Raw genomic sequence first — 25,094 nt, 5'->3', positions numbered from 1 at the left:
ATTTTTATCATAAATGATCTTATTTTTGTTTACAATTAAAATATTATTTATTGCACACAATTTTGTACTTAGATAAGTATCTTTTTATCAAAAGTTTAACGATTGGTGCTCAAGTAGATTGAATTTCAATATTAAAACATTTTAATATTTACACGAAATGTGCTAAGTCATCTCGGATGAGGAAGAAAGTAGTGGTGGAAATTCGAGATCGATCGAGAAGAGAAAATCTTTGATTAAAAGACGTCGGCGTCACATTTGTGCAAGCGTAGCGACGATTTCGATCGAGATTACATAATGTTCACGATCAACGAACTGCCTGAAGTCGATATTACGATTTAAACAGGTTAAAAAGACATAACTTTCGCAACGAACTAATCAGCCAAGAAAAGGAGGTATTGCTTCCCTAATATCGCCGATTATTCTCCGTTCTGTATATAATAAGAGAGTAGCGCTTGGCTTTATCACACCGACCGCAGCGTTGAAGCGAAAGGTGGGTGCTGACGAGTATAGCAAATATTCAGTCGATACGATGAGGTGTTTTGCTTTGGTGATTTCTATCGTAGCGATTTCGATCGCTCATTCAATTCTGGTTGAAAGCCGAAAAGTTACGATAGATCTGTCGGACTTGGAAGTAGCTGCATCTGGTCATCACGAAGAAAAGGGTGGTGGCGAAGAGCATTTTTCCGATCATTATAGCAAACACGGTGAGAAGGGGGACAAAGGATATAAGGGTGAACATCATCACGAAAAGGGTGATAAGGGATACCATGACAAAGAAGGACATTCGGGACACTATCACGAGGATGAAGGACACAAGAAGCATCATCACCACGATGATGGTTACTACGCCGAGCATCATAAAGGTGAAAAGGGCGAAAAGGGCCATAAATTTCATGAGAAAGGCCACTACGGTAAGGGCCATAGTACCAAGGGGCATCACGGAGTTCATAAATTAGATGAATTTAAAAAGGATAAAGAATTCTTCGACGAACATCATGACTCTGGTCACCACGAGGATCACGGTGGTCATCATCATGAGCATGAGCACAAAAAGGGCGGTCACTTTAAGAAGGGTCATCACGATTCCGGTCATCATGAGGATAAATATGGGAAAAAAGGTCATTACGAGAAGGGACATCATCATCACGATGAAAAGGGTCACAAGGGTGAAGGTGGACACGATGAACATTATGAACATCATTCCAAGCATGGTAAAAAAGGTGATCATGAAGATCACAAGAAATGGGGTTTTAAAGATGGACATTAAGTCGTAGCAATCACAATTATTGTTCCTTGTTGGATTATGTTTGTTTCTAGCTGTACTTTATTTGTATAATTACAAATTATCAAAATAAATATTTTCCTACGTACATAGGTAGAACATCAAAATCAAATCTACGAGTAACGATTGAGATATACAGCATATAAGAAATTTCAAAGAACATTCTTTATTAAAGAACTCGTATTACTTAAACAGTTCTTATCCAACTTCTCCTGTTCATTTTTGCAGTAACAGCGTTTTCGAATATTTAATTATGGTAACGCGTTCTATTTTGTAATTATAAACAGAAAAAAATGAGATCATTCTTCAAGCTTTCATTTCGAAATAAAAATAATTTTATATAGTCATTTATCCCTTCCTTGAGTATTAAGTAATATTGCCGTACAAATACGAGCGATTTTGACGCAATCATTAAATTGGTAAATATCGTTACTTTCACCCTATTTGTTTCAGTTTTTATATACAATCAAAGAAAAAATTAATCAATGATCATTGAAATAAGAAATAAAACTACTTAAAATCGATTTAATTTTATAATATTTAAAAATATCTTATTTTACATATTGGATCATAAATTTGCATTGGATTACAAATTATCAAAAAATAACTTTATAGAAACTGTTAGAATTGTTGAATAATATAGTAATAATAATTATAGTAATTCTGCAAATTAGTAATAGCTTATACAACAATAAATTTTATACGAAATAATTGATAAATAAAGTCAAGTAGAAAGAAGTGATAGATCTTTAACAATAATTTAATAGTGCTTGTTTAAATACAATGAATCACCTTTCACTTTTGACGTACTATGTTCATCTTTCTTTAAAAATGCACCATTCTCGATATAATGCTCTTTTCCGCTAGCTTCACTATCGTGTCCTTGAGCAGTACCGTATTGATGACCATTGAGAAATATTTCCTTTTGTGCGTGTTCGTTCTCGTGGTAACCTGCATCCAACTTTTTGATGTTCTTTTGTTCACCTTCCGCTTCTTCGTGTTCGCTGTTCTCCGAGCTATAATTCTCTTCGTGTTCGTCGACATGCTCGTTGTCATAAAAGGACGTGTCCTTTTTGTATTCGTCCTTGTGGTAAACGTTATGAAACCCCGACGTTTTGTGACCTTTTTTATGACTCTCGTTTTTTCCATGACTTTCGCTCGACAGTCCCTTTGCAGCAGATTCATTTTTGTCGTATTTCAGATCTTCTTCCTCCTCGTCCTTTTCAGTTTCAGCAATGTCTTGTTGATATCCAAAAAGATGAGATTTTTCGATAGCTTCCTTTTCGTCTTTATCAAAATCTTCGGTTACTTCGTATCTATTGCCGAGCTTATCGACGGCTTCAGTCTTTTCTTCGTCTTGGTATCTTGAAATATCGCCAATAGCAAAATTATATTTGTCTTCAACTATTTCGTTCTTAAATTCATTTTCTAAATTCAATCTCGGTATAACGATGTCATCGGTGAGAAAATCATTTTCCAAAATATTATACGGAATATTTTGTGTTCCTATCGATTTCCTTAAATTGTCAGTACCTAAATTAGAATGCAGTCTGATATTCGTACCACCAAGACCCAGTTTGTTTCTCGAAAGTTTATAATTTTCTGCATGTCTTGGTAAACCATAATATTGAGAGCGAGTGAGGCTTCCTTTAATGCGAAATCCATCGCTTCCATCGTAATCGAATTCTTCGATGTTGCCAAGGCTACTATCCTGTCCACCTAAACGTCGTAAACTCGATTCCACGCCAAGGGTACCTGATGCAAATATACGTATACGTAATCCATAGTGATTACTATGATTAAAATGATATCGTCCAATTTTATTATAGTCGTTAAATAACTGCAACGATTACAAGATATTTATTAAAAAGAGATTCTAATGAATACCTTTGTCGATATTTCTAATTTTATACTCGTTTGGATAACTGAATCCGTAAATCGAGTTAGCCACATTTAAATTGGAATTTCCAAATCCATCGCCTTTAATAAAAGGCTCAAATTCATCTGTTCCACGCTCGTCAATTGTGTCGTATCGTTTAAACTCATTTCCTCTTCTATTAAACGCGTATTCGCTGCTTGACGTTTCCATATCTTCCACTATTGATTTGTTCAAATTATTTTTAATTTTTTCGGGTTCCTTCACCTCGATTCCTTCGCATACCAGCAAATATATTACACTCACGACACAACAGACGTCCATTTTCATAATTGTTAACATAATTTTATGTTATTTTATATGCTTTCAAAGGTAGAACTTCGAGAGTTCGAATGACGTGTCTCTGATTACATATACATGATCTAACGACTCTTTTATAGGATACGTCATTTATAGTAATCAATAACAAAGACGATACGTAAAATTATGTAGATTGTTTTATCAGACCATATTTCCTTTTAGATTTCGAAAATAAATCGCATATCCGTTATTTCGATGGTAGAGCTCGATTTATTGACCGTAACGCGACATTATCTCAAAAAATTAGCTTCGATCGGTATACGCTTCACTGTTTTGTTTTTAATCCGGAGCACGAACTATTCTAATTTAGAAAGTAGAATACCACGGGAATGCACAACAGCCGGTATTACATCACTGTCTTACTTGACAGTTACTCACTTCGGTGCTACGCTAATTGATCGATGAATACCTTGAAAGAGGGTTAGTCTGACAATACTACGAATTTCACGTGTTATAAGTATCGACAAAGCATTACAAAAATGTGAGCTATGATTGACAATGCTCTATGGTGATCTATTTGTTAGTCACGTATAATACATTGTACATTCGAATACATTCTATCACGTTTGGATTATGTTCTTTTTTGAGTATGCGGGACAGACACACACAAATGGATATATTCTTGTGACGTAATTTAGCGCAAATTATACAGTATGAAAGAAATTTATGAAATCAAATGTTACATTAAATTATTTCTTATATTATTCCAAATACATGTCGTAGAATAATAATAGCAAAGTAGATATATCAAATAAATATTTACATTATTTATCAATGATCGTTGTGAGCTTTAGAAAAACCATTTTTCTTTCCTACTTCTTTTTTATATTCTTTCAAATAATCAGAGTAATCTTTATGATAAGAATCTTCGCCCTTTTTGGAATTGTGTCCTTGATTGTGACTAATGTCGTGACCCTCATAGAAATCATCTTTCTTCATCTTATCCCAATGATCGAAGCCAGAATCGTGATTAGAACCCTTTTTAAAATCACCCTCTTTTGCATTATGATGCTGGTCGAAGGCAAAGTGTTTACTGACCTCCCCGTCTTTGTGGCTTTCATCGTAAAATTCCGTGTTCTTTTTATATTCGTCTTTATGATAGACTTTGTGGAAACCATTAGTCTTTCCTCCTTTTTTATGATACGAACTGTGTTCATGCTTGGCACCTTCTTCACCCTTCTCCAAGTCATCGTGTTGACCATAGATATTGGATGTATCGGTGTGTTCTTTTTTGTGACCACCCTTTAGATTGTAGTGGCCTAGAAAAACAAAGTACATAGAAGTTAGCCATATATTGCAAAGTAGAAGTTTTATCTATAATTTTGTATAAGAATATTGTTTTGTCTTATAGAAGCAAAATACAAACCAGCATTCTCGGCCGTATCATAAAGTTTTTTCTGTCCTTTGTCAAACTTGTCATAGCTATTATGATCACTATCACCCTTTTCGCCGTAAGACGAATGCTTTTCTTCGGAGTATTGTTTATCTGATTCAGTTTTAAGGTAAGATCCAGCGTCTGCTTGGGAACTATCAAAATCACCTTGATCTTTATCATATAATTTTAGAGTATTTTTTTGAGGATGCTCTAGATAAACATGCTTGAATCCTTTCGATGGAAACGAGGAGTAATGAGTTTCATGAGTATCGTTATATCCACTGTCGTCATTATCATCGCCCTCATCGTCATCATCTTCATGATCATCGTCTTTGTGTTCATTGTTATATTCCTCCTTTTCATCGTCATCTTCTTCCTTATTCTTCTCATTGGTATGATCTTGATTATCATCTTCTACTTCTACTTTTTCATTACTCACAGGCACGTGATAAGATGCCAAAGGTTTCCCTGAAACAACGTAGACACCTTGTTCTGTCACATGATCATTACCCAACTTTATGTAAGGCAATTGCTGTTGCACATAGAGACTCGGCTTCTGTCCTGCGTAAGCATAAGAGATTACAGGCTTTTCGTAGAAACCCGCCGTTTGAGGAACCGATACAGCAACAGGTGCTGCAGTACCCACACTACTACCATAATGCAATGGCGTATCGTAGTAATGTCCGTTCCCATAATTGTACTTGTAATGTACATAGGTCACAGGATAGTCTTGTCCTTGCTCGTACGTGTAACCCGTAGCAGAAGACATAAGGTCGGCCATACTCGTTTTCGAGATTGTCATCTTTTCCATTTTCGTTGATGATCCATCGTTGAATCCGATCGAGATCAATACAAGGATCGTCGTGATCGCAATCATAATGAATGCAGAACAAAATCGAGTATTGGCAGGTTCAGTCGAAGGTGGACTCGCTTACTCTAGCACCTATGCTAGTAACTGGTTTAGCTTTTATATACGCGTTGGTAACAAAAGTCCTTCAATCAAGGTAAACGTTCTCGCTCCTTTCTATGTAACTATCTCATGGTCAGCAAAGTATATTCAAGTACAAAGTGTTATTGACACTCCAATTATCCTGCTGTGATTGTTCCTATGAATCGGACAGATTTGCGTAACATAATTTCGGCAAGATATTAAAATTTCGGCTGAATTAAAACATGGCTTACCATTGCCATTAGTATATCTAAGTTATTTAGAGAAAAGATATTTACGCTACTTTTTTAGTCACGCTGGATTCAATGTGGTGGTATGATAATATTGGACGTATACGCAACATCCGTTCACGTTCTTGCATCGATTGAGGATCATTTTTTACGGACGAACGAGAGAGTGTTCTGTGAAACATCTTGGGCTTATGCTCAATGATATTTTTTCGCGATTTTTTATAACTCAGCATTCTAATATTATTCAGGTTTCGTTGATGCTACGTATAGATCGATATACATTTATAGAAAATGTGTCACGTTTTTCTTCGAACTAGAAAACAAAATAATAAAAATAACGTGTCAAGGCTGAATTGGATTAAAAGCTCAAATGGATACAACGAAGCCCGTGTGAGCTTCTCGTTTTCGAGAGTAGTTATTCGAGAATAGTCGAACGAAACTGTCCGACTTTCAACGGATCGAGCAAAGTGGAACGACCTTGAGAAGAACGTGCCGGCTTATGATTTCTATAAGAGACATCTCGGTGAGATCGCGCAAAATCGGTGGAAACGAAGTTTGTCCGCAGCATCACTAGTCTTGAGAAGTACCGTCCTTTCAGATGTACTCCATCAGTTCTGGGCAAGAGCCAATCGAGCGCGTTCCGGCGATCGGTCAGGAGATATAAAAGAGCTCGCCACATGGCACAGTGATTACAGTTTATTTCAACGCAAGAATCGAAACGCCGCGAGTAGACTCAACGCGATATAAGAAAAAGAAGAAAGAAAACCACACAGAAAGATAGAAAGAAAGAGAGGGAGAGAAAGATAGAGAGAGAGACAAAAAAAGAGAGAGAGAGAAAGAAAAAAATACCTAGTCACGTTGACGTTGCGTTTTTCCTAATCGCGAGCGCTCGAGAAAGAGAAAGAAAAAGAAGTAAAACCTTCTGTTTTATCTCAAACACGATAAACTAGACACGTCAGGTGTAGACATAGAGAAAGGAGGATGAAAAACGTGTGGGGGTTGTACTGGTACGTTCTCTGTGTCGCCATTGTTCGCGTTTCAACATATTCTGTGAATAAAAATAACCAAACACAATCTGATCTTGAAGCTTTTTCTACCGATTATATCATCAAAGATTTGTCACCAGTTAAATTTCTTGATGTGGACAGAGGTCTGGAAAATTTCGATGATGAGCCAATCCAAAGAAAAAATGTAAAAGAACCTTTAATTTTGGAACCAGATGCAGAAATGTTACCACCTAATTACAAAGGTGTTATACCACCTGGCGTTGATCACATGGAACTTCTTCTTGGTGAACCACAAGTAATGGCTACCGATTCGAAGGCTATTAAATACATGTTTTCGAATCAAGGAGTAAGGAATGAGAAGGGTCGTAAGAAAACGGTTAAATTTGAAAAGAGCTTAAAGGGTGAGAAAGAAAAAGAGAAACAGAAGAAAGATTATGCCGAAGCGGCTGGCAAAAAGAAAGCACATACCGTCATCAAAAACAATTTTAGTGGTCGAAAGGATCAGGCATTCAACGAGAAAGGTGGAAGCTATGAGATTGAAGGTAATCGCAATAAAGGTCACAACGCTGCTGGCTTCCATAATGTTTATCATAAAGACGAATACAAAAAAGATGCCAATTTTTACGACAACGATCATCAAGGTGGACAGTTCAAGAAACACGGAAGATACGGCGAGAAGCACGATTCTCTCGAACGTTCCTACAAGAAGGGCTTAGGTCACGATTCAGCGTTCGACTTGGCTGAAGCCAAAAAAGAAGGAAAATCGAAGAAGTCTCGGGTCAGTGAAGAAGCCCAAGGTCATGTTGCTGCGCAAGGCTACGATGGCTTCTTTCATAACCTTGACGAATTCGTTAAAAAAGCAGGACTTGCTAAGGATTAAAAGTACTCACTGATAGACATGGATGCATTTTAATAAGGTGTATTCTATTATTGTTGTATACATGATTAAAGATCGTAGACTCAAGTATTATTGTTTATTAAAGAGATTTATATTTATTTATTACACGTTGGTAGATAACATTTACATCTTGATTAATGAAACGATAAATCTTCAAAATATGTGTTCTAATTCTTCTCGTTCGATAACGATAAGTTACAAAAAATGTATTTTATAGCATTTACGTATACTGTAAACGATTAGAATACTTGTAGACGATACATGTATTGCACGTATAAAGATTAGAAAGATATTATAACCATGTCTCTTCCTTTTGACAAATTTGCTTTGACGTATCGATTTCTAAGGGGTTACGTTGCAGGTGTAAAATAAAATCAAGAGCACAGCAGAGTCGTATCGATAATCGATACATTCCCAAGGGGACAATACCTCGATCGGATTGCAGGTTCATCTTGACGCATTGTCCTGTTCCTTGATAACGACCACGGAGCAACCCCCGACTAGGTTTCCCACGGTGAACAACGTGATTTGCCGACGATGGTTACGTTGATTAATGGATATTAATAATGTTCGCCATTGTTGCCGCAATAAATTGTGATTTTTCGTCGCGGTTAGCTGGGACGTGAATAAAAGGTGATAATTGATGCATCGCTCGCTTGGACGAGAAACGAGGGGTTGAAGGAGGAGAAGGCAGCTTTTCAGGCAGGTAACACGCGCGAGCGCGCACATGGACACACTCGCATCCTCCTGTATTTTGACTAGGGTGAGAATAGTTGAGGTACCATTCCCTTCGTGGTTCAGTGAGCTCCGGTTCCGTGCATTCATCAACAATAAGCCGCAGCAACCCCAAACACACTCCTCCCTTTCCTCCTCCTTTTCCCAATCTATGTGTATGCATGCACGGTTATGAGTAGCTCCACGTGTTTATGTATACGCGTGTGTGTTTGTTTGTGTGCATGGATGAGTGTGCATCGTAGGTTGTGGAACGCGTTTGGAATACATAAATCAGGTGCGCCAGTCTGCAGACTGCTGCCAGCCATATCACTTGGCACAACGGCTATGAATGAATAGAGCCGTACCTGAATTATCGTCCGCCTTTGCAGATACTGAGAGAACGCTTGTGCACGTTCCACGACGACAACGGGTAAGCAAGTGTGGTTTTAAACCTTAATCTTCAAGCGTTGGATAAAAATATGATAAAGATGAGTCTGCTAATGTTCTTTTACTTTCATGGTTAATGTTTTTGCTAAATTCGTTTTTAAAAAAAGATATTCTTTAACGTGTCAATTTTTAGAAAGTGTTAAAAATTGAGTTATTTTCGATAAAAAATAATTGATCTTAGTTCGGAATAGATCGCGTTAACATTTTCTTTAATACCTAATGACATTTGTAATGACGTTTGTAAAAAACTATTTATTTTTATTGAGATTATTGAGCAAGAAGTGCGATACAAGTGAAAAAAATTACCGCAAAACGACTGTATCAATTCTAGAAAAAGAACAAACTAGAAACACGTTGGAATCTTTTCGATCACGTCGTTTCAAACGAATCCTTCGATTTCCGAAAGAAATGCAATTTATCTTACGTTAATCTTTCTCCGAGTAAGCCAGGGTGAAGGAGGAGGAGAAGGAGGAGGAGGAGGAGGAAAAGGAGAATGAGAGGGAGGAGGTGAGCATTCCTTGCACCGTTTTTCTCTACCTTTCTTTTCTTTTTATTCGTTTTATCTGAGAATAAAACAGTTGAGAAGTGTTCGTACGATTTCACGAGGACGAGGGTTCGATGTTGAGGGCTCGATCACTTTCGTATGAAAGTTTATTGTCTCACGGATACTCGCATGAAATACATATACATCGTTGAAAGAATAGAAACAGAAATAGCAAGAATTTTAATGTTTCGCGGTATCGTATCGCTTGTACTAATGCTCATTTTATGTTATTAACAATCGTATTTTCCTATTCGAATGTCGTTAATTTCGAATGAATATTATATATAATATATATGTTTATTATGTACAAAATTTAATTTCTAGAGATGGCAGATCTCATCTATTTCAAAATACTTCAGATTAGTTTCTTAAAAAGTTTAACCTATGCGATTTTGGCTACAAATCGTTGAAGTATCGCTACAGTCGACGAACGGTAAACCACATTCACACGTATAGCTCCGTTATTTGTTTTATATATGCTATCTATCGGCATTTTAGTCGATAAATATATTTAGCAACGTGCGCACGAGCAATTCCTATCTTTTATTTACGCATTATTTCACGAAGCGAACGGTTTTCACGGCAGATCGACGATGAAATATAGAGAAACATGGTATCGTTGCTTTCAAGATTAATCGCCAATACTAAAACTTTTCAAGATGTCAAACTTTTTCGGAGTATCGAAAAACTTCGATATTCGCAATCTCGTTTTAATGCTTCGGAAAAGCATACAATATGCATTTGTCCCGTGAGTAATATTTGAAAGAATAAAATTAAAATAATTTAAACAAGCTATTCTATTTTCTTCAATTTAACTTCATTTATAATCGTAATCTTTGAAAATAATAATTTTTATTTCAGGAACCGCCAACTTATATTACTCGCTTGGCAATGCCTGTTGATTATGACAATGTAATAAATTTCATGTGCAGGACTTATTTTAAAGAGGAGCCAAGTATTGTAAATATCGGTCTTAGTAATATATCACCAACAGCTTTCATGTTGAAAATCTTGCAAGAGAACCTTAAGAACGGCATGACGATAATCGCAGAAAATCAGCTCCATTGCATAATCGGTGCTGCTGTAAACATTTGTTCATGTCCGTGGGAACCAAAAAAAATTAAGGAATATGCGAGATGTTGTGAGGAAGAGAGTCTAGTGCGTGATCTGATAGAGTTTTATTCTTATGTATCTCTTAAGCCAGATGTTTGGAATCGTTATTGCGTTCACAAGGTGTTTGAGTGCAACTATGTAGCGGTTGACCCAGAATATCGTGGAATGGGTATAGCCAAGAAGCTCATTGAAGAGAGTTGGTATCTCGCACGAGATTGTAGTTATCGATTGTTCCGTATCGACTGTTCTAACATGTGAGCCTGACTCTGTAATATCGATCATTTAAGCATCAAAAGCATTCAAAGCATCGAACAATAGTGATTTCTCTTCGAATCATCAATTCTTCATAATATTGAAATACCAGTATTTCAAAAGTAGTACAAGATCGAATTGTTCTTTCAATTCGAACATTCGTTCCTTTTCTATTCTTTAATTTAAAATGATTATTTCGAACTTGAAATATTGTATTTGTATTTTATATGTACGTTCTTTTACGTAGATATACAGCTATAATCGCAGAAGGTTTTGGATGGACTAAAATATGTACGATACCTTACTGTCGATACGTCAAGAATGGTGAAATGGTATTCCAAAATATACAAGAACCTAATACAGAAATTAAAGTTTACATCGATCATGTCAAGTTTCTTAAAGCATATCATCTGCCATATAAAAGTTGTAAGTTCAAGTGATCCGTTCAAGGATAAACAAGAGGAAGAGATAATCTCTTTTAAAAAATTATCTAAGTTTCTTTATTTAATGTCTCACTGTTTTATTGCTTGTAATATTTCGAGAGATAAACTTGTTCGCTAGGTAAGATGTAATAAATATGTATTTTCTGTATTCTCGTCTACTAATTCGAAAATGTGCTCTGTTCATTTCGAAATATTTCTGGATCTGGAGAATCTGGAGAAAGGGTGATTTAATGGTATTAATAAATATTAATAGGTTTTTGCATAATATAATGTGTATATAGTCTTAGTACTTTGTACTTATAATAATTGCTACATATCTCTTTTATTATCCATATTCTATTTTATTAAATTATTATTATTATCCATTCTTTCTCACATGACATTTCATGTATACAAATCATGACATTTATTGTATACAATGAATTTTTATAACATATCTAGCAATGGAGATTAAAATTCATCGAGAAATGCTATAAAGTATATGAAATAGGTGTTTAGAATGAATGAAACCCGTAAGTTTAAAAGTTATATTTTTCGTCAGTATCCACGGTGAATAAATTCAGAAGGATATTTCGGCGCTCTCTTGGCTCGAAGATAAAGTGGAATTGTTGTGCCGTGAGCGAAATACATCGGGGTAATGCGAAGTGCCCGCAATAGTGGGGCTCTACGGGCGTGTTTACGAGAGGGTTGTTCGTGGGGGGTTGCTCGCATGCATCATCGGTGCAACTAGAGATAAATTCTGTACGCGCTGTGCTCTAGTGTGTACGTCGTCTTTACTTTGGTCTTAACTAAAATCCATTAAAGCCAACGATTTATTACAATACCCTTACCCTTCATACGATGTGTGTGCGCGTACTCGCTCAGAAGGTAGGCTAACGCTTCTTGGCCATCTTCAGACGCAGTTTAAACGCAAATTAATGACGTCGACGTAAATTCAGTGAGTATAACTATCTATGTACTTACCTGTGTACCAGTACTTTTCATTTTTTTATTTCATCAACTGTTTTAGATTTATGAAAGCAAGAGGATGAGAATGGTGAGTCGGACGTATCGTGTAACGTACGAAGATTGTTTCTGACATAAAAAAGAAAAGAGTTCTATTTATGAAACATGAAATGAAGCTTGAACACTTTGATAAACACACTTTTGAAACGTCGCTACGATTTCTAACTTTAAGTTATATAACATATTCATAATACGTATGAAATCATTATTACAGCGTTAAGTATTATTTTAATAAAACGCGTATATTATTTTAAAAATCTATGTACATCGATACTCGATGTTGTATGAAATTCAACAAGTAGTTTTCTGTCTATAACTGTTCGTTGCAAAATACGCGCTTCCAAAGATAGAGAATATCGATTCATCTTCTTTAAACGACAGCACTGACCTATTTTCTAAATGCTGCCATGGCCGAGAACAGTTCCGAGAATTTATATAGGACAGAGATGCCCGTATACAGGAGACTTAACGTCGTGACGGTAAAACATCTTTTTTGTGCTTTATTCGAGCTACCACCGGCGTCTCTTCGAACTAAAAATTCATGTATCTAAGAGTCAGCTCTATTCAGATAGGATAAAGGATAAGCTGCGATATGGAATTCATTAACACCACGTTGCAGGGAGTTCTTTATCGTTCAACAGATTTCTAAGAAATCATCTAGGTCAATATAACAGTGTGACAATGTCTCGTTCTAGACGCTGATGAGTACATTTTTACGAAGTCAAATAAAAGTGTTGGGTATATAACTTAGATGACATTTTTTGTTGATATACGATCGTATAAAGGCATTCAAAATTCGTATGACTTTTGGAAACAAGATAAGATCTTTAGTGAGTCATCAACAACTTGTGATTGCTGTCTCTCTGAATCTGTCTCTTTCTCTCTCTCTCTCTCTCTCTTTATTTACAGACCACACCCTACCAATCTTTTCTCTCTTATATACTTTTCAAAAAGAACCTTCTGCCGATCTTGAAACTGTAATGATTAATGAAGTTAGAAGAGCTACGCGAGGTTCCGTAATACCGTGGCAACTATCGAGTCGGAATTACAGTTGAGAAACTTCGAGGTGAGTTAGGAGAGTGCGACGTCGTTTCGGTTGGAGGATTCTCTCGTCGCCTTAGCTGCCTTGGCTGCTTTGGCGCAGCCATCCGACCACGTATCAAACTCGATTTGATTTTGATTCGACATACAGTGGAAACGCATTTAATACCTACTAACCTCTGCATCAGGTACTCTTATGATGAGAACGTGTGTGTGTGCTATTCGCTATAATGCTGACTATGTATTTTTAATATCTTTAAACTTAATTTTTTCTAAAAATTGAAATATTATATAAGGATGTACATTTTTTGTCATAATTTATATTTTACTTGCCTTATACTTTCATTATATTAAATATTTACGAATAAATCTTTCGGATATCTCATTCTTATTAATTATTACAACACAAAAATTTCATAGCACTGATTCGAAAAGCTACAACAACTGGTAAATTTAGAAATAATTTATTCTCTCATACTCTCAATTCTTTTATTCGAAATAAGATTATTAAATTCTGTTTGCTCATAAATTTATAGACGTTAAAAAATTCATTGAAACTCAACATTTCTGTTATAATTAAAATATAGTCAACAATAGAAAAGTCAAGCGTTGATAAAAATATCTTTTTCATAAACGCGACTTTTTGTGACATCTCTTTTTATATTTTTTACTTTATATTTTTAAAAACTGTTGAAAGATATCGCGATTGTAACAACATCAAAGCCAAAGTTATATTAATCTTAATTAAAAAGTAGAATGCCGAAAGTCTAAAGGATTTGTCCATTTTATGTAATATAATTAGTACCCGATTTAATTAGATTGAATAATCTGACTATATTTTTAACTAATTTCAACTTATTTACATTCGTAAAATGGATTTTATTTTTTTGCAAATGAATATGATATTGATCTCTATTTATAAATATTACTTATCTTGCAAACAAAAAAGCATGCATCAATGGAACCTTAATGGACGAAGTAAGGATCACGATGCATCTGAGAAGCCGGTGTTAAGGCGCTTAATCTGCATAATTCCAATCCCACAGTGCGAAGCGTTCGTCGGTGCATTTCTAGGAACACGCGTTCGCATCTAGTAATTCCCGTCTAACATTGGGAATTGTTTGCCGAATTGAAATAGTTTGAGTTGAGACATCCGCCCTTATCTACCATCAGCTGGGTACCTCTCTCCTTCGGTCCATTTTGTGATCATATATGTAGAGAAATTGCGAGATAGAATTGAAATGGTGAAGCGAAATTCTTCTATTTAAGACTGGACGTTCGTTCGTTCAATTAACGAACGAACATTCGAATAGAAATTAGAACATTTGCTCGTATTTGATTGTATATATTTAAATTAAAAAATCTACATGACCTTTGACTCATAACATCTTTGAAGTATCTTCATGGAAGTTTGATAACATTTATACGAAATATTACATTACTTACTGAGGTTAAATAACTAATGAAAATCATACTTTAAACATCACTTAAAACTGAAGAACGTCGAGGACCTTTAATTTGGTCTCTTCAAACTGGTCCAAGTTTCAGTCAAATTAGCCACGTAATGAAATCAACGAATTAACTCTCGGTCGGCATCTCAACGAGCAGCGCTCAAGATAGAGCGTAAAGAGAATTCTCAAATATCGTTTGATGGTGTATCGTTTTGTGAGATCATACCATTTTCCGTTCTTTATACTTCAAAGAGCTTTCAGGTGAAAAAATGTTATTATTAGGAATTGTAAACATTTCTTTTCTCCTGAACTCTATCAATTTTGTTAATGAATCGATTATTTTGAACGATATATTTACTTATTTATTTATTTTATCAGTAACAAGTTCAGCTTGAATCTTTGGTTTATCTGAGCAACGTGTTGCTTTTTTGAGAAACAAGAAAGCATCTTTCGAAGAAAAGAATAAATGTTCTATCTTACTCTTACGATTTTCTTTCCATCTCTCTCATTCTTTCTCTTCCTGTACTTCGTCGAAGATATAAACCTCGTTGATTCGTCGGACGTGTCTCCAGGTGCAACGGACAACGCACTAACCGGCGATGGAATTGGATTTCGCTGTCTTATGGTTCGTGCTCGAAGACTGTTACCGTTTTCCTACATGGATCTCTCTCTTTCTCTTTCTACCAACCTTTCTATCTTAGCTATCTTTTTCTTTTGTTCTATTATTTCCTTTCTTCTTTTCCACTATTTTTCTCTATCTTTTATTCCTTTTTTCCAATTCTTTTTCTTTCCGAAAGACGACACCGACGATCCAAGCCGTGCACGTAAATACAAGGCAGTTTTAGAAAAGAGGCGCAAGAAGTTTTAGAAGAAGAAGTTAGAGTGAGCGTGAATTCGGAGAATACGAATAGTCTCGGAACATTTGTACGAACGTTGCCTTTCCACGTTGTTCTACGCAGTAAGCACGATTGTTGCATACCAGCTGCAGATGGCTGAAGTTCGTCCGGCCAATCTCTACTGAAGCGTAGGTAATTTTCTTGTCAGCAGATAATTTCAACCCTTTCACAAGCGACTAGCTCCGACAACAATTCTGAAAATTTAAATCCTCTTTGATAATGGCAACGGTAATTTTACAATTTCTTTTTATAACGTTTCGATTACTTTAATTAAAAGTCGTAAATTTGCCATTTTGCTTTTTCGATTATTTTCTTTACTTTATTTTCTACGTTTGCTTTCTTTTTATCTCCTTTCGAACTTTTTGTTATAGTTTTATTTGTTATTCGTTCTCATTTTCAACGCGTTGAAAGATTCTTTTGAGAAATAATTCCAAGAACCTCTACGACACGAAAGATATACACGTCTGATTACTTGCGCATGATGATAACTCTTTCGAAGACGCCATTTCGTCCCTCCCATCGAATAAGTACATACGAACAGACGTGTATAATCATGAAATTCGTCGAAATTATTACATATAGACACATTTCCGTTCGTTCCACCTTCTTACTCGTTTTATCTCTTTCTTTCGTTTTTACTATCATATTTTTCTAGTTTTCTTTTCTCCCTCTCTTTCATTTTCTTTTTACTATTCTTTTAGATATGTTAAGCTTTTCGCTATATTCCGACTATTCGCCTGCAAGTTGAATCGGTGAATATATTCTTTTGAGGTAATCTAGGAAAGCCGTTATTTATGTGGAGAACGACTTCTTATTTTCAGGATTTTCTTTTCGTCATACAACACGATTTTTATCAGTATCCTTTGAAAGCAGTCGTTATTATTATTTCGTTTCTATTTATTGTATTTATAATACAAATTTGTATCAGAATTTAAACATAATGAAATGTTTACGTAATAAAAATGATAATAATTAATATTAATATTTACTAGTAATTTTAACTTGAAATAGGAAATGAGATTAATAATTTGATATATATTAAGTATAGTAATTTCATATATATATATATGAAATATATTTGATTAATAACTTTATGTATATTTAATGTTATACAAAAACTACATTTTCCAAATGAATAACATGAGACGTTTATGTAATGTCAAAAAAAAAAATAAATACACACATTTACTCGTGTAAACATTGAGGAGCACGAAGGACGAAAAAGAGCCGAGGGCTGATGAAATAGTAGATAAAATGAAAGAGAGAAATAGAGAAAGAAAAAAAAAGACGAAAATACCTCGCCTACCGAAATTGGGTTTGGAGATGTACGAACCGCAACAGCAAAGTCCATTACATCAATTTGCTCCTATTCTCGGAATTGTATAGACCTGACAGACACGTTCAATGTTATACTTAAATTGTTTTTAGATTGTTCATATTCAAGTGACATACTTTACCGATATCGATTTTTACAGAATATTTTAATTTTTCATTTAACAATTATCTTGATTTAAGCGAAAATAATTCACAAAAAAAGATAAAATATTTCGATGTTCGTTCTTTTTCTCTTGGTAAAATCTCTATTAAAGTTTTTTAATTATTTCGTTATCTTCTATAATGAGAAAATATATCGAATTTTCTTTTTGGAGAAGTATGACGGGAAAAGAAGAAACAAACGAGGAAGGACATTAATTTCTTTAGTATTCTCTTTTGATTTTTTTTTTTTTGATAAATGTTTCGTAAATAAGATCTTTGGTCAGCTCATTTGAAAATTGAATTAGTTAGTACAATTGTTGCATTGAGAAAAATTATCACAATAGAACACAATTTGTTCGATATAATCGGAACAATTTTCTTATTAGAACTTTTCTCATTATCACTGAAAAACTTTATAGTATATTATATGGTAGATATAATTTTTAACTTTGTACTCACGTAAGAATTATATCTCTCTTAGTTTGATTTCTCCAAACGTTTACTTGCACACGGCTTTTCATCGCTATAAATAGCGGTACAGTTTGTCGGTTTATTATGTTTGCACCGAACGCTTCCGTGTGCGATATATCACATGCTCGAGAGATAACATAATCCGCGGAGCAGGAACGACGATGAAAAGCTTGCGTCCTCGGCTTTGTGTCCGCTTGTGCGTGTTGTAATCGTCTAGTGTGATGGTCGCGCGACCATTACATATCTTTCTCTCTTACACATATTCACAATATATGTGAGTATCACGAGACGTCCAAAGTGTGGTGAGCTTGCAAGCTTCATGCAGGTGTCTCAAATGAGACCTCACGATACGGACAGCTGTGGCAGTGCGTTATAAACGTCCGATTAACGTTCTTCTCTTTTTCTCTTTCATTGTTTCTTTCTCTCTTTCTCTCTTTCTCTCTTTCTCTCCTTTTCTCTATTAAGATTTTACAGTGGCTTAAACTCGAACAGTCACACTGACGTAATTTCAAACGAGATATTCCATTAATCGTTCCTTTGTCTTTTTCTATCTTTACTATCCTCTCATTCTGTTACTTATTCCTACAATGTACAATTTTATCTTGTTATTTATTATTGTGATATTTATGATTAATGATGGTTATAATTCTCACGAATATGTTATTAATTTTCTTGTAACTATTAGATATACCTTTCAGAATGAATTTGTTTAACATAATATTTAAAAGAGGAAAGAGTAATAAGATATTATATTATGATGTATTGAAGGAACCATATCATTTTATATTCAAAAAATTACTTTTCTTAACATTTTAGTTAAAAACTAACAGTTTACAGCATCTAATATACATGTAATATAAATGTATCTGTGTACGTGTTTTTATATAAATCATTTGTTTTATATTCTAAACCGTTTTTCAATATTTCGTGATAAATGTGTGAATATACGATAAAAATGTGCGAGCTAATCCGGATAAAAATAATCAGAAATATTAAACTACGTTTACCAAAGAATTTGTTCCATGGTTAAGCACAATAAAATATTGTTGGGATTATATCGCACGACGAAGAATTATAATGGAACGACAGAAATGATTCGATAAACGATAAATACTCATTCCGTCGAAACTTATATTTTAATTGATCGTCGATAAATACCGATTATGTGCCGTAATGCAAGGCCTTTTTTAAATAAAAATTTATGACACAAGCGAGTTATGATCGTTATGTTATTAACATTCATTATCCGTATTAATAAAAAGAGAAATAAAATACGAAAGAAAAATATACAAAATGTACGGATATTTAACGATAAACAAAAATTTGTTACAGTACTGATTATACATAGCTATCTATTAGCGGCCATATATTTTCTCAAATTTTTTGTCAGCGCCATAAAGATTAAATGTATTCGCATTATAATTTATGGATCAATGAAGTTTAACGCATTTGGCAGAGCTCGCATAACTCTGGAGAGTTTCCAGAGGGCCGCGTTTGTTGGCATTTTGGAAACGGCATTAATTCATCGCCTTAATTGGTTTTCGTGAAGCAAAACATTAGCTATGTATCTAAAAAGTATAACAATGTCTTTGATTTAAGTTTGTCTCTCTTTAACGTGTTGTTCTTTCGACGCGATATTAGGCATTGATTTATACGAGACAGATACACATAAACATTTGAAAATCTTCTTGCAGTTTTCTATATTTACACTTTCCAAAATAGATGTATATAATAAATATGTACATATATTTCTGGATGTTTCCGTTCTAGTTCGTAGTAACATTAAAATCTATAAAAATGTAACACTTGGAAAAATCAATTTTTAACTCGCTTAAGCTATCGTACCGTGCGGATGTAATTACGGGAGTCGATGCTGTATTCACTTTTCTCGCGCTAATGTAATGGCAAATATTTACGAGCGGGTACTTCGCGAGTTTCCGGTTGGAGGAAGTAGAGGAGAGGGATAGAAAGAAGAAGAAGGAGAGAGAGAGAGAGAGAAAGAGAAAGAGAGAGAGAGAGAGAGAGAGAGAGAGAGAGAGAGAGAACTTTCTTCCATACTACCAGCATCGAAGCATATTTGTCAAGGGCTATTTATACGCCTTCCGTTACCGTCGGTACTTTAATGAAAATACTTTCTTCTCGTTCCAGCCTCGCCTTCTTTTCTCCTCGCCCCTTTCCTTTCCGCTATCTTAGTGCCTTCTCTCCCTCAGTCACTCTATCCACGCCACTCCACACTGTCGGTGGTGTCTATTTTTCTGTCTCTTGATTTCTTCCACCAGTCCTCCCTCATTTTATTCATTCCCTCTCTCTTTCTCTCTCTCTCTCTCTCTTTCTTTCTCTTTCTCTCTCTCCCTTTCTTCTTATTTTTCCTGCCTATCTCTCCAGCTCGATTTATATCACGTTCCTTTCTACCCTATACGTTTTCGAAGTTGCGTGACAATTACACGCGCAATAGGACATTATTGAAATGACAATATTCTCTCTTACTTTTTTCCTTCTTCGTATCAACAGACGTCTTTTCTTGTATCCTCTCTCGATATTATAAATTAAATAGAAAAAGAAATGCATCTTTTTTTCCCAAAATAGACGTAATCACATGAAATTTTTGGCTTTGCTTTTTAGGACACATAGAAGCTTAGACTCGAGCGTATGTCACTGAATTTTTCTTGCTCTTTTCTTAAGTGACGTTTTCAGTACAATAAATAAAAAAAGAAAAAAACGACAGAACCACGGAAAACGTTGGTACGATTAGAACAGTCACACGAAAATCTCTTTGTCCACTATCCGCAATTATCCCACAGCTGCGTGCTCGGACTTCATGAGGCACAAGAACCAAGGAACGAATTAAAATAAATCTTAGAGATAAGAAGAATGGCCGTGAAGAAAACACAGTGGTTGGTGTCGGGAGAAAAATCTACTCACGTTTTCTCACGGAAAATAATACGATTTCGAGGTGTCCCGAACGCGAGTCCCGTATAAATTTTTTCTCAAAGTGTCTACCGAATGGAACAGCGGATATATATTGTCTTACAAAAAGTAGTTCAATCGAGATCAACAAACTATGTAAGCACATATACATTCGTGTATATTGATGGTTAGAGCTTTATCATGTATAGGGTATTTAAATAGATATAGATATAAGAGAGAGATGAAAATAGATCTAGCTTTAGTGATTACTTTCAAAGCAAACAAGTACTTACATATGATTATCCATAGATATATCAAGCTTGTAATAAGTTATATCCATAGATATATCAAGTTCGTAAATAAGATTGATATATAAGCCTGGAGAAGTAGAAAATAGGGGGAAACATCGGTTGAAGAGGAATAGAGCAAAAGTAATGTAGAAGTTGGGTAAGTTGTTAGACGTCAGTACGAACTCGTAAGAGGTAATCAATACGATCATCGAATTAGAGAGACCAAATCCACTTTTAATCCGCTACCCAAATAAATTCCGCTACGAAAGCTTAAATGGCGATGACGAAGGTCACTCTTTAACTGACTTCCTCTTCCTCATGTTGTAACCTTCACGATTGAATCCCTTTTCGGTGGCCTTTTCGTTCTTGATGATACTACACTATACGAACGTCTATTAACGATCGCGAAAGCGAATGCGTTGTTCGAGAGGAGTGTAGGTTGGGTACACGCAATCAGGAATCCTTTCAAAGGACTCAACTATCCAGCGAGGCGCGGTCGGGCCGCGTGTTGTATGCAAATCTATTCGAATACTTGATTATTTCGATTCATCTTTAGATGAATTCATCGTTCCTCGGTTCATTCATGAAAATCTAACGTAAACGAAAAGAAAACTGAAACATGAAACATGATGAGATAAAGAAGAAAACCGGTCTATTAATGAGAGAAGTGAGAAATATGTAAACATACTAATGACGTTCGTGATAATATTTTTATTGTAATTCGTCAAAATTAGAGATTTCAGAGGAAGCAGGAAGATCTGGTTAAAGGGGAATATGCTTGAAGCGTTTTAAGAATAGCGAAACCACTTTTCAAAACTATGCACTATTAAAAGATACGTCGATCGTGTTGTTTTATGGAATAAAAAATTCGATCTCTCAAAAGAAAATATGCTACAGGCTATTTTAAAAATGAGTTTGAAAGATACTTCGTTGTACGTATTTAACATCAATAATACGATCAATGTCAATAATATGTTTAGCTATCTATAATAGAAAACCGATTTCATGTTGGTATGAGAAGGTTTCTTTTTCATTATCTTACAACATAGACAAATAAATTATATTAGTTTCTTACTATGAATGATCGTTATTGTGATAATGTTATAAAGATCATAATTTTTCTAGCAGCCGAAATAATTATATACTCGTTCATATATCTGTGAAATGTGTTTATGATCCATAGAAAAATTTACAATGCATAATAAATTTGTCTCTATACGAATACAATAATGTTAGGTAGATTAAAAGGGAACTTTTTCCTACAGGCGTGAAATTGACTGGTGCGTCATTATTGGCTGGTTGTGTATATACCTGAGTTTGTGAGAGCATTGTTCCGAAAATTGAAAATACTCGAAATTCCATCGATGCAGCGAAACGCAATACTTCGTCTTCCAAATGCCAGCGTAATCTGTTTTCGGCAGCAACCGAGAATAAAATAACACCGTGAGAAAAATATATTCTCACCTTTTTTTCTATTACTATAGAAAGTAATCTTTCGTCATTTTTATACCATTTTTGTCGTCTATTTACGTCAAATTTTTTTTTTGCTATTTCACGTGAATTAAAGTATTCCGTAGAAACGAGTGACATTCAACATCATTGATACGATCATTTGTTTTGAATCTATATTATAATTTTTATGCATATGTACTTAATGTTTTATATGTCGAAACGACATCGTAATACGTTTATAATACACTATAAACCATTGAAATAATTAAATTTTAATTAATATTTGTAAATTGATACGCTTTTGATATATTACGAATAATTAATTTCATTTGCAGTAGATCGTGACAAGAACGTGGATGATTCTCGTGTAGCGTCTACGATGAGAATGTAATTTAACAGCTTTGACGTGGTAATACTTGCATACATCGCTTACATGCTACTGGCTGTTGTATAGCTTGAATCGAGACATGAGAAATTCTGTGGGTTTGTTTCATTAATTATGCTTACGCTACGATGAATCTTTATTGGAGAAACCGATCTTGCGTAAAATTTTGCATAAGAGAACTAGAAATTATTGAAACGTTAATAATTCCTAATATAAAATAACATATGTCTTTATTAAGAAAATGAATAATTTAATTAATACATATAATACAAGACAGTCCTCTCTCTTAAAAAAGATTTCTATACGTTGAGATGCATATAATGACAAATTCTAATAACGAAAATATCTTTAAATCGTTTGAAAATTTGTAAAAGATTAAAGATTCAAAAATACGGAATGTAGTTATATTTTAAATTGAATGGATATAATTGTTATGTCTACTGGGAAATAAAAGATTTTTTCCCCGTTAGTTCATACATTCGAAAGTATAATATTGAAAATGAATTTTAAATAAATTACGTATGTATCTTGTAACGTTGTAGTAGACTACGTAGAAAAATAATATCGATTAGCATCGAAAATAATACAAACAGTAAAAGAGAAAGAGAAGGGGAGAGAGAGAGAGAGAGAGAGAGAGAGAAAGAGAGAGATTAACAAAATTAATCGATAGATACGTATTATAAATCAGTTGTTTTAACAATAAGATCGAACGTACACATCTTGCTAAGTGATAGAAATTTCGTCGAGAAAATCTTGAGGGTGAATAAAAGAAGAAGAAAGAGAAAAGAAAGGAATGAGAGAAGAGAGAAAGGTGATAAGTTCAAAGAGATGCTAACCTCGAACTTTCTCGATTAAAAGTTAATTGCCTTTTAGTTAAGACCATGGAATTTCAATCAATGAATGAGAACGGCTCGTTCGATCTTAAGTTTGAACTACTGCAATGTCAATTAATCGCATCAACATTTACTTTCTGTCAGATCGAATTCTTTCGATGATGCTTATTGGAATCAATTGGTCGTTCAGCTTCGTTATCTATTTTCGCTTTTGTTCTTCGTTCTTGTTAGTTAATTAATAATCGTTTTAAAGATTGGTGAAAATAATCAAAGTGTAATTGAATAATTCTAATAATCTATTAGATTATTATTCGATAATATGAAATGACACAAATGGAGATATTTCGTTTTATGAAAGATGTTCTCAAATATGTCCTAGTCGTTTAAAAATTTCGCTATTTTATAAGAGTATGTATAATTCTTTATCGAAGAGAGCTGTTTGAATAAACCAAATAGCGCCAGTAGTGTGAGCAACGAGTTTCCTGGCAAAGGATGTTGGACGCCTACGCGCTTTTATCTTTGGTGCTCGTTCATTTGCAACGTAACATAAAGCTTAAGGAAGAGAAAGACAGAGAACAATGGAAGACACAAAGAATAAAAGAGGAAGAGAGAGAGAGAGAGAGAAAGAGAGAGAGAGAGAGAGAGAGAGAGAGAGGGAGAGAGAGAAAGAGAGAGAGAAAGACAGACAGGGAAAGAGAGAGAGGGAGAGAGAGACAGAGAGAGAGAAAGAGACAGAGAGAGAGAGAGAGAGAGAGAGAGAGACAGACAGGGAAAGAGAGAGAGGGACAGAGAGAGGGAAAAGAGTAATCACCGTAGCGATTAATAAAATTTCATTTGCAAATTCGTTCGTCGAATATAATCGATATTCCGCATATTTTTTCAGATTAACGTATTGGTAACATTGATTTGGTTTATAGATAATAGAACCAGAATGTAAAAATGGAAAATTCTGATGAATAAAATTGACTGAAAAAATTACGAAATACTTAGATACATGTCGAGATACATTAAATTGAATGAGAATGTCTTCAAGAGAATGAAGTTTACCAAGAATTTCATAATTCACTCTAAATTAGGTTAAAATTTTATGAAAAAGGTAGAATTCTCGTCGCCTTATTTTGTACACTTTGAATCTTGCATCGAACCGAGGGGAATAAAGTTTAATTTTCCTCATAACGCGAAGAGTCGCGAGGCTAGATACCGAAGTTGAAAGTGAACTCGAAGCAGGAAGTCCCTGAACGAATTAAAAGGAGCCATAGAAAAGTTTCCACAGATCGTACGTACGCGAGTTTGTACGTGTCCCATTGGTGATCGAGAAGGACGTTGAATACAACAAAGGAATAAAAGAAAAACGTTCCGAGGAAAGAAGAAATAATGGGTTTGGAAAGAGATTGAAA

General features: G+C 34.7%; 4 protein-coding genes across 4 annotated transcripts; 3 read left to right on the top strand and 1 right to left on the bottom strand.

Moving 5' to 3' along the window:
• Nucleotides 1-529: 529 nt before the first annotated feature.
• LOC124951712 (histidine-rich glycoprotein-like) lies at nucleotides 530-1,267 on the top strand. The gene has a single exon (XM_047500517.1). The coding sequence runs from the start codon at nucleotides 530-532 to the stop codon at nucleotides 1,265-1,267; it is 738 nt and encodes a 245-aa protein (XP_047356473.1).
• Nucleotides 1,268-4,289: 3,022 nt separating this feature from the next.
• LOC124951711 (sarcoplasmic reticulum histidine-rich calcium-binding protein-like) lies at nucleotides 4,290-5,770 on the bottom strand. Its single transcript, XM_047500516.1, has 2 exons — nucleotides 4,885-5,770; nucleotides 4,290-4,777 (listed from the first exon to the last, which is right to left on the bottom strand). The coding sequence occupies exons 1-2, from the start codon at nucleotides 5,768-5,770 to the stop codon at nucleotides 4,290-4,292; spliced, it is 1,374 nt and encodes a 457-aa protein (XP_047356472.1).
• A 701-nt stretch (nucleotides 5,771-6,471) lies between these two features.
• LOC124951665 lies at nucleotides 6,472-8,275 on the top strand. The gene has a single exon (XM_047500418.1). It carries the CDS (start codon nucleotides 7,054-7,056, stop codon nucleotides 7,957-7,959), a length of 906 nt encoding a protein of 301 aa, XP_047356374.1. The 5' UTR covers nucleotides 6,472-7,053; the 3' UTR covers nucleotides 7,960-8,275.
• A 137-nt stretch (nucleotides 8,276-8,412) lies between these two features.
• On the top strand, nucleotides 8,413-11,630 carry LOC124951666. The gene is made up of 5 exons (XM_047500419.1): nucleotides 8,413-9,645; nucleotides 10,007-10,115; nucleotides 10,269-10,430; nucleotides 10,544-11,049; nucleotides 11,295-11,630. Exons 3-5 carry the CDS (start codon nucleotides 10,293-10,295, stop codon nucleotides 11,485-11,487), a joined length of 837 nt encoding a protein of 278 aa, XP_047356375.1. The 5' UTR covers nucleotides 8,413-9,645; nucleotides 10,007-10,115; nucleotides 10,269-10,292; the 3' UTR covers nucleotides 11,488-11,630.
• Nucleotides 11,631-25,094: the final 13,464 nt, after the last annotated feature.

The sequence above is a fragment of the Vespa velutina genome, chromosome 9 (assembly GCF_912470025.1).
Source record: "Vespa velutina chromosome 9, iVesVel2.1, whole genome shotgun sequence".
NCBI classification, from domain to species: Eukaryota; Metazoa; Arthropoda; class Insecta; order Hymenoptera; family Vespidae; genus Vespa; species Vespa velutina.
This window is presented reverse-complemented; position numbering and strand designations above follow the sequence as displayed.